Genomic DNA, 10,239 nt, shown 5'->3' on the forward strand with positions numbered 1-10,239 from the left:
AAATGTTTCATTGATCTAGAAAATTAAAAAAAACCACTTGTGGAATGAGTTATCACGTAAAGCTTAAGCTACGACATCACCGTACCATCGTAAAGATTATTTCCCATCATGAAGACTTTCCAAAACAAATACGGGTGTGGTCTGTCAGTGCATATCGCGAAGCACTAGATAGTAACACATGTAAGTTAGAAACACAGAATCGAGAAGATGAAGACGTAATTAACTTTTCTCTTATACGGGAGATATAAACATTCATATCGGCGAAGAACTCAGCATGAACACTTTCAAGAAGAGAACACTCTGAATCTTAGAAACGATACATCACCGAGCTCGCTAAGCATTTTTCATCCACACTGCATAATGGTTCTTGAACGTGTATATATTGTATGAACTATATAACCCACTCTTTTCTCTTAGAAGAGAGACATGACTATTCATCTCTACGAGAACACTTTGAAGCAGAGTACACTCTGTATCTTAGAACCGAGACATGACCAAGCTCGCTAAGGTGCGCAGCTCCACACTGGAGATTTTTTCGTTTTATTAGTATTCTATTCACATTTATATTTTTGTTTTGGCTTTCAATATTTTACTTAAGAACTATTATGATAAATTCTTTAATTATGCATCTTAATAATAAATGAGCTTTTAAGTTATAAAAGACTTATTTTATTGTTTAAATATGTTTTTACCGTTCTTGAAACTTTCTTCCGGTGTTATAAAGTCCTACTTTATCAATCATATATTGCAAATACAGACTTTATTTTGGATGTCAAACATTAAATCACCGAGTCAATTCACCCCGCGCAAGGCGCGGGTTATCACCTAGTGTATTACTATATAAGAAACACCAGTCAGAATGTCTATAATTTATTTATTATGTGTTCGTCATTTTTCTGCTTCAAATTCGAGATAAAGTCAGAATTCTCTCTATGATGTTTATTGTAAACAGTGTTCAACTATATGTCGTTGGAAAAGAAAATGTACATATCTGATCTGAAACCGAACTATCTTTTGTTTGCTTGTGGCTTTACAAATTAAATACTTATCCTCCTTTGTACACAAATATTTGTGTTTTACAAAATATTTGTAATCAACGTAAAATGAATTGAGTAATTCAAACAAACTAACAGTAATAGATAGTATATTTTTAATTTTCGGTTTATATTTGCGAGTATACTACACAGCTTTTTAAAGGAGTTGAACCTTTTTCGCTTTTCTTCGTCAGTTTTTTTTTTTGGTTTAGTATATTTTTGCTACCATCCATTCATACAATTACATTTTGGTATGTTTATTTGTACAAATATATTTTAAATGTATAATTGGCAGTTAGAATGTAAGTCTTTTGCCAAGAATTGCCAAAATACAAAACATAACCAAGATTCAACCATGTAAAATGTAAATAAATGAAACAGACAAAATATTTAGGCACAAACATATAAAATGATGACAAGTTACAACAAAACAGACATAAAATATAGTGATGACATAATCAGTATAAGATTCTTGCCACAAAAGCAAACGCAAAGGCAAGACCGATGATGCTGACAGCTTGAACGGAAGAGCCTCCTGTTGAATGAGAAGAACATGTGGATAAATTTTACAACACTGAAACTGAATTAATTGACTCAAATCCTTTCTAGAAGACAAAAATTGTTTAATCTTCAAAAAATATCAGTTCATATGTTCGGTATTAGACGGTTAAATATTCGAGCTTTTGTAATCTCTAATGAACAATGTCCCTCTAAAATGTAACAGCAAAGTAGGAGAAAGTGCATACCGCTGGTGGGCGACGCAATAGGCGGAGATGCTTCGTGGTTGATAAGAGAGAAATATATGAAATCAACGTCATTTACTTTAACAATAAGATGTTTTATTAAATAAAATATATATGTGGGATTTTAGTTGAAAAAATAATAAAAAACTTACAAGCGGTTTTGGTGCAGATTGAGACGTCAGGATTAACTCCACAGGCCTTGGGAAGATCAAGGGCATTTTCTTTGGTGAGGTTGAGTGATTTGAGCAATTCCGGGTTGTTAAAAACTGTGCATAGACACTTAGAGTCTTTCTCCACGATCTCTTTCATTGGTCCGCAACATGACGCTGGAGGCGCCGGATTCACGGCGTGTATATAGTTTTGACACGGCATAAGTTTTTGCATGCAAGCCATCGAATGATGATCTCCTCCTTGTTCTGCTGCCTGGACGGAGTAGAGGACGACAATGGCGACGAATATCACGGTGAGAAATTTGCAAATCTCCATCTTGTGTTTTATGTGTGTATCTTGTCGTGTAGTTTATTTATCATGTGTTGTTATAAATAGAGGAAAATGAGCAATTGTATGTGAATTTTTTTTTGTTATAATTAAGAATGTGAGATTTGTTTGAAAAAGAAATGGCTGTGAGATTTGTTTATGAATGTCATAGATTTTGTTACCTTATTTTTAACTAATTTGTTTTAATACTATAGGATTAGAAAATATATATGTCCATCAAAGCTAATCTGTTGATAATCTACAGTAAAATCAGAAAATGCTAAATATAGCTTTTTAATTTAAATTAGTAAAGACAAATGTTCATCAAAGCTCTTTAGATGCGCATGGGAGGGAAAAGTGCCAATTTCGACCCAAACTATTTCAGTCGTGCCAAATACGACCCGAACAATTGATCAGTGCCAAATACGACCTCAACTCAATTATAATTCAAAAAAACTACCCGAATTTCTTAAAACGTGCCTAAATCTACATTGACTCTAACAGAAGTTAGTCAATCGTTAACAAGATAAAACGACGTCGTTTGATATACGAGGAAAAATACCAATTTCGACCCCAACACTCTCAATCGTGCCAAATAAGACCCGAACAAATGGTCAGTGCCAAAAACGACCTCAACTCAATTATAATTTAAAAAAAAATTATCCAATTTTTTTCTAAAACGTGTCTAAATCTACATTAACTCTAACAGAAGTTAATCAACTTTTAACAAAGATAAGACGATGTTGTTTTGATATATGTATTTTTTAAAAAATATGTTCATTTCGGGTTTCAAATCCGTGCTGGGATACCCTTTTAAATGGGCACACTAACAACTAGATAAAAGTAACTTTTTAAAATCACCAAAGTTTTAAATTGAATAAGATGAACAAGAATAGTAGTTTATATAATGGAGAATTTCAATTTGTAATAATATTTCAAAAAATTATTTTAGTCTAGTTGTTAGTGTGCCCCTTTAAAAGGATATCCCAGCACGGATTTGAATCCCGAAATGAACATATTTTTTAAAAAAATACATATATCAAAACAACATCGTCTTATCTTTATTATTACTTTTTCTGATTTATATAAATACATTAACGTATTTTTCTTATTTATCATATCTTTAATAAAATTATATCTTACTAAAATATAAATAATAAAATATTTATTATTATATGATCTTAAATATGCTTACAACTTTGAATTTATTTATACAATTTTCTTATATAAATTATTTTTAATTTTTAAAATTAAGTGGGATTTTTTTTAGTTTTCAAAGTTGATATTATATATTTTGATATTTTGTTCAAAAATGTTAAGAGGCCTTTTACCTTTCTTTCACTAAGATATGTTGTACAAAATATTAGACAAATTAAACAATAACTAAAATATATAAAGCAATCACCAAAGTTTTAAATTGGATAAGATGAACAAGAATAGTAGTTTATATAATGGAGAATTTCAATTTGTAATAATATTTCAAAAAATTATTTTTGTCTAGTTGTTAGTGTGCCCCTTTAAAAGGATATCACAGCACGGATTTGAATCCCGAAATGAACATATTTTTTTAAAAAATACATATATCAAAACAACATCGTCTTATCTTTGTTAAAAGTTGATTAACTTCTGTTAGAGTTAATGTAGATTTAGACACGTTTTAGAAAAAATTGGATAATTTTTTTTTAAATTATAATTGAGTTGAGGTCGTTTTTGGCACTGACCATTTGTTCGGGTCTTATTTGGCACGATTGAGAGTGTTGGGGTCGAAATTGGCACTTTTCCTCGTACATCAAACGACGTCGTTTTATCTTGTTAACGGTTGACTAACTTCTGTTAGAGTCAATGTAGATTTAGGCACGTTTTAAGAAGTTCGGGTAGTTTTTTTGAATTATAATTGAGTTGAGGTCGTATTTGGCACTGATCAATTGTTCGGGTCGTATTTGGCACGACTGAAATAGTTTGGGTCGAAATTGGCACTTTTCCCGCGCATGGGATATAAAGGGTGAATAAACCAAACCAATTCAAACCTTTTTTGTAACAAATAATGTGAAAATAACATTGCGAATTGTCTTATTGGGCTTTGAATCCTTTAATGGGTTAAAAAGCCCATTATATTACATAATACGAAGCCTTAATTAAAAGATGATGGTTCGGTTTGGTGATGTTATTCCTCTTTGTGTGTGTGAAGTTGTGAACCATTGGGTTTGACAAGTCTCTGCCCAAGGCACGACGGCACGAATTTTAGTGATTGGTGTTTAGTTTAAAGGAATCATCACGTTATCGTGATGACAAAAGATATATTCTACTTCGTATATTCTTTTTCTTTTAACGAAGTAAAGAAGAAAAGAGATGGAAAAAGATAACTTTATTGCAGTTTAGCAGCTTTTGAGGAACACAATATTTTTTTTCAGGAACGAAGTAGAAAAAGTTGGTAAATTTTTCAGAATCCTTTTTAATATTCTCTGTTATATTTCTATATATATATTCTTTTTTATGTTCAGCCTTTTAGTGAACCCAAAACCGTGCAAATTAAATTTTAATTTATTTTTGTTTTTGGAAAGCATCTTACATATGCTTTTTTCCATCTGATGTTTTTCTTTTGGTCGGGGAAAACTTTCGAGATTTTAAACCAGACCTCTTATTCTTGATTCATATCTTAAAACATCCCAAACTTTTAGTTTTAGTTCTAAAATGAAGCTGAAAACAAGTGTCATTCCTTGTGTTAAAAAAAAAAACAAGTGTCATTCCTCTTTTTCTTTTTGAGCAATGTGTCGTGCCTCTAACTTTTAGTTTCCAGTTTAACCTTTACCCCATCATTAACTTCTTAGACGCATGCTCTTCTGACTCTCTCTCTCTCTCTCTCTCTCTCTCTCTCTCTCTCTCTCTCTACATTTGTGTTTCTTTCGCTTTTATAACTCTCGAGATTATTTCACTTATAACTTATAAGTAACCATTAAGGCTGAGCAGTCCCACACATCATCGGTACTCGATTTGTTACCAAAATTCATATCCAGAAAAATAGCCGTTGTTTCTCAATCAAGTGATAGTTATACGATTGTGTTGTTGTATTATCTACTAATTAAAATCGTCACTGGATAAATTTGTAGTTAACTCTATTTATATGTAGTAGTAGACAATACATAGAATCTACTATGAAAGGAACATTAAAAATAAGCGATTTGATCACAAAAGCCTTTAGCTTTATAAAACGACTACGAAGTACAAATTCAACTACTTACATCATATGTGTATGTATTCGCTAGTTTAAGTGGTTAAATGTCTGATTATACAAAAACTTTTAGACCGTTTAAATTGTATAATAATTTAAAATATTTATAATTTAATTAGTAACTAAATATTAAGTTACGTATTCACACTAACATGAATTAGTAATACGTGTCTTAAATCAATGGTTGTTAATTTGGATATAAATTTGTGTGTTTGTAAGTCAGTATTTTACCTACGTATTTTGGAAATTTTGGTATTCAATTATATGCATATATATATGTTTAGGCGTTTGGATATTGCATATTAGTAAAAGTGTAATGATATGATTTGAATTCATACAAAGTCGGTCAAATTTCATCTTTAAATTTATGTCAATGAAAAGATCATTAGTTTGTTTGTTTTTAAAGCTAAAAACTTTCATATCAAACACGAATCTTCATTAGTCATCACCCGTTTAGTAGTGATATTATTTGATTTGATTACAATTCGAAGGCTTGTTTTTAGCCAAGCGAGCTAAAGAACAAACGCATGGACGTTGATCCGCTTGTCTCTTGGCACAATGAGAAAACGGTCATTACAGTATTACAACAAGTCCTTGAAACAAAAGTTGAACATTGGGAAAATAAAAAGCTGGAAAAAATAAGAGCTGGGTTTGTATGAGAGATGTCGAGAGAAAATATGAAGAGCATACTGTTGATGGAATATTGTGTTTCCTCAACTATCAGCACTCCTAATTATATCAACCGATTGCTTTTGTACGAATTATAAATAATATTATATCTCTGGAAAAAGCAGAAAAATCAAAGAAAAACATAACAAAACCAATCACATAGACTTATAACCCATCATAATAGTTTTTTTTGGTACTCGACTTACTCCAGCTATTTGAATAATTATTTTATTTTATTTCTTAAATGAAGCTTGTTATCGAATGGCGACAAAGAAATAACGAATAATAGATTTCCAAAAGAATATTTTGTACAAATGTGATATTTTTCAACGAAAAAGAAAATCAAAAGAGAATATAAAAAGGAAAATGTGATGATCCCTTCTTAACACTCTTCCCCACTCTCCACAGCTTCCCTACAAACTCAACTCACACAACTCCTCTCTCTCTCTCTCTCTCTCTCTCCCCCCCCAAGACAAAACACAATGATAACGGCGACTGACTTCTACCACGTCATGACGGCGATGGTTCCGTTATACGTAGCCATGATCCTCGCCTACGGCTCCGTCAAATGGTGGAAGATCTTCACACCGGACCAGTGCTCCGGCATCAACCGCTTCGTCGCTCTCTTCGCCGTCCCCCTCCTCTCCTTCCACTTCATCGCCGCCAACAACCCCTACGCCATGAACCTCCGCTTCCTCGCCGCCGACTCCCTCCAGAAAATCATCGTCCTCTGCCTCCTCTTCCTCTGGTGCAAGATCAGCCGCACCGGGTCCCTAGACTGGACCATCACGCTCTTCTCCCTCACCACCCTCCCCAACACCCTCGTCATGGGGATCCCCCTCCTCAAAGGCATGTACGGCGAGTTCTCCGGCGAGCTAATGGTTCAGATCGTGGTGCTTCAGTGCATCATATGGTACACGCTCATGCTCTTCCTCTTCGAGTACCGCGGCGCGAAGCTATTGATCTCCGAGCAGTTTCCCGACACGGCTGGTTCCATCGTCTCCATCCACGTGGACTCCGACATTATGTCCTTGGACGGTAGGCAGCCGCTAGAGACTGAGGCGGAGATTAAAGAGGATGGGAAGCTTCACGTGACCGTGAGGCGTTCTAACGCCTCGAGGTCTGATATATACTCGAGGAGGTCTCAGGGGCTATCCGCGACTCCTCGGCCTTCGAATCTAACCAACGCGGAGATTTATTCGCTGCAGAGCTCTAGGAACCCGACGCCACGTGGCTCGAGTTTTAACCATACTGATTTTTACTCGATGATGGGTGCTGCTGCTGGTGGTGGTCGGAACTCGAACTTTGGTCCCGGAGAAGCTGTGTTTGGTTCTAAGGGACCCACTCCTCGGCCGTCTAACTACGAGGAAGACGGCGGAGCTAAACCACCGGCGGGTGGTGGAGCTGGGAGGTTTCATCATCAGTCCGGAGGAAGTGGTGCTCATTATCCGGCACCGAATCCGGGGATGTTCTCGCCGCAGACTGGCGGCGGAGCTGCGGCGGCTAAGGGGAGTGTTCCGGTGGGTGGTGGGAAGAGAGGGAGTGGGCAAGATGGTAACGGGAGAGATCTTCATATGTTTGTTTGGAGCTCAAGCGCTTCGCCGGTGTCTGACGTGTTCGGCGGAGGAGCTAACCACCATGCTGATTACGCCGCCGCTAATAACGATCTTCACAAGGACGTTAAGATCTCTGTACCCCAGGGGAATAGTAACGGTATGGTCCCTCAACAACTTTACTGTTTAGTTTCCGCAACTCCTAATTATTTTATTTACAAAAAGATCCCCATGAATTCTCTTGAATCTAATTGGTTCCATTTTAAAGATTCATATCATAAGTTGTTTGTTATTAAAGTCTTCTCCTTCATGTGTACTTGTTTAGTATCTTTAGTCAAGAATTAGGCTTTGATTAATGTTATGGTCTTTAACAGTTTTTAGATGCTTAGTCAAGAATTAGGCTTTGATTAATGTATGGTCTTTAACAGTTTTTAGATGCTTAATTTATTTCAGACAACCAGCATGTGGACAGGGAAGAGTTTAGTTTCGGTAATAAAGATGATGATAGCAAAGTCTTGGCCACAGACGGCGTTAATAACATTAGCAACAAGTCGCAGCAGCAGGCAAAGGTTATGCCACCAACAAGTGTGATGACTAGACTCATACTCATTATGGTTTGGAGAAAACTCATCCGTAACCCCAACTCTTACTCCAGTCTATTCGGTATCACCTGGTCCCTCATCTCCTTCAAGTACGTCGTCTTTTCTTAAGAAATCTAACGTTTATATTTTTGACATTTAATAAACTTTCTTGATGAGAAGAAAATGGTCAGTCAAGCCAGTCTTTAAATGTATTTGTAGTAAAAAAAGATTTGAGAAAGATCTTTGGGAATTAAATTGATTTGGTCTGTGCAGGTGGAACATTGAAATGCCAGCTATTATAGCAAAGTCTATCTCCATACTCTCAGATGCAGGTCTAGGCATGGCTATGTTCAGTCTTGGTCAGTTTTTAATTTTACCTCTTTACATTTATTATATTATAATTAGTTAATTACCATAAAACAGTCAATTGTACTCTTTACTCTGGCCTTCATTCTTTAAAAAATGATTTAAAAAGTAAATCATGTGAATGCATAATTCTCTCTCTCTGCCTTTTACTTTTCATAACTACTAAAAAAGCATGTTTGTATAGAAAAAGCAAACAAAACTGGCTTCACAGCAGAAAGCATGCTTCACAGTCTCTGCTTTTCATCATAACATGTCTCTCTTGGCCAGAGGAACTATGTTTCAATCTAGTCTCCATCAATTCATTATTATAATGTCTTTGAATCATAACTTTTTTGAAAATAAATATAAGATGATGATGCTATATGGTGGTGTAATAGTGGCCGTAATAATTATTTTTCTAACACTCCTTTGCAGTTTATCTGTTAAAGTGTAGAACTTTAAATTATACAAAACAAAAGGCATAACATTGTTAAAACTGTTTGTTTAATACTGTGGCTTTTTTGTTAAACGTGTAAAGGGCTGTTCATGGCGTTGAACCCTAAAATAATAGCGTGTGGAAACAGAAAAGCAGCATTTGCGGCGGGTATGAGATTTCTCGTCGGACCTGCTGTCATGGTTGTTGCTTCCTATGCCGTCGGCCTCCGTGGCGTTCTCCTTCGCGTAGCCATCATTCAGGTATTTCTTAGATGATATGCAGTGGTTAAATATATAAATTAAACTGTTTTTATTCGCATGGCATTGTGCCTATTGTCATTTATATAAGTTTAAAAAAATTATTTTATTGATTAAAAAAACAGGCAGCTTTGCCACAAGGGATTGTACCGTTTGTGTTCGCGAAGGAGTACAATGTGCATCCTTCCATTCTCAGCACTGCGTAAGTTTATTCTATTTTTGTATTGTTTAGCTTTTATATTACATCTATGAACTTTGGATTATGATTTGGGTTTTTATGTTAACGTATGTTGTTTCCTTTGTTTGCAGTGTGATATTTGGAATGCTAATTGCCTTGCCTATAACGCTTCTCTACTACATTCTCTTGGGGCTGTGATGAGATCTTGCCAAGTATTAAACAAACACAGTAACCTTTTTTAATCTTTTGGGGGAGGTTATGGAATGTGCAAGTGCAAAGGACAATGCCCCTTTTGTTGAAAACCCACTGCAGTTTTAGGAGAAGCTTCTAAAAGATAATTTGGAGAAAGAAGCTCTTGAAGTAAGGAAGAAGAAGATTGAAGTAGTTGTAGCTTGGCAAGTTTACCTTTTCTTAATTTTAGTGAACATTAATTCCTGTTTTTCTTTTGGTAGGTTGCTAGGAAATTTGTAAAAGCTTTCTACTTTAAGTGAATTAAAACGTTAAGAAAATGGAAACTCAAATTTCAAGTAATTAATCTCTATGTGAATGCCAAAGTAGATTGCTGTGTAAAAGCTAAAAAAGTATCCAACTCAAAATAAAAATAAATATCTATTTGACATATCTATTTTCGTTTTACAATAATATCTAAAAGCCAAAATAGTATCTAACCCGTTTTACAAATTAATTAAGTTTACATTTACTTGACATAAAAAAAAAAAAACATTTACTTGACATAT

At 34.8% G+C, this 10,239-nt stretch overlaps 2 protein-coding genes across 2 annotated transcripts; one reads left to right on the top strand and one right to left on the bottom strand.

Moving 5' to 3' along the window:
• Positions 1 to 1,322: 1,322 nt before the first annotated feature.
• LOC103831831 (non-specific lipid-transfer protein) lies at positions 1,323 to 2,313 on the bottom strand. The gene is made up of 3 exons (XM_009107766.3): positions 1,930 to 2,313; positions 1,781 to 1,810; positions 1,323 to 1,569 (listed from the first exon to the last, which is right to left on the bottom strand). The coding sequence occupies exons 1-3, from the start codon at positions 2,261 to 2,263 to the stop codon at positions 1,493 to 1,495; spliced, it is 441 nt and encodes a 146-aa protein (XP_009106014.1). The 5' UTR covers positions 2,264 to 2,313; the 3' UTR covers positions 1,323 to 1,492.
• Positions 2,314 to 6,416: 4,103 nt separating this feature from the next.
• LOC103831832 (auxin efflux carrier component 1) lies at positions 6,417 to 10,033 on the top strand. The gene is made up of 6 exons (XM_009107767.3): positions 6,417 to 7,865; positions 8,159 to 8,396; positions 8,560 to 8,645; positions 9,170 to 9,327; positions 9,450 to 9,526; positions 9,634 to 10,033. The coding sequence occupies exons 1-6, from the start codon at positions 6,635 to 6,637 to the stop codon at positions 9,698 to 9,700; spliced, it is 1,857 nt and encodes a 618-aa protein (XP_009106015.1). The 5' UTR covers positions 6,417 to 6,634; the 3' UTR covers positions 9,701 to 10,033.
• Positions 10,034 to 10,239: the final 206 nt, after the last annotated feature.

Source organism: Brassica rapa, chromosome A07, assembly GCF_000309985.2.
Source record: "Brassica rapa cultivar Chiifu-401-42 chromosome A07, CAAS_Brap_v3.01, whole genome shotgun sequence".
NCBI classification, from domain to species: Eukaryota; Viridiplantae; Streptophyta; class Magnoliopsida; order Brassicales; family Brassicaceae; genus Brassica; species Brassica rapa.

Coding starts and splice junctions, on each gene's coding strand:
- LOC103831831 (XM_009107766.3), bottom strand. CDS start 2,263: ATGGAGATTTGCAAATTTCTCACCGTGATATTCGTCGCCATTGTCGTC. Junction 1,811..1,929: donor AATCTGCACCAAAACCGCTT/GTAAGTTTTTTA, acceptor TCAACCACGAAG/CATCTCCGCCTATTGCGTCG. Junction 1,570..1,780: donor TATTGCGTCGCCCACCAGCG/GTATGCACTTTC, acceptor CTCATTCAACAG/GAGGCTCTTCCGTTCAAGCT.
- LOC103831832 (XM_009107767.3), top strand. CDS start 6,635: ATGATAACGGCGACTGACTTCTACCACGTCATGACGGCGATGGTTCCG. Junction 9,328..9,449: donor TTCGCGTAGCCATCATTCAG/GTATTTCTTAGA, acceptor TTAAAAAAACAG/GCAGCTTTGCCACAAGGGAT. Junction 9,527..9,633: donor CCTTCCATTCTCAGCACTGC/GTAAGTTTATTC, acceptor CTTTGTTTGCAG/TGTGATATTTGGAATGCTAA.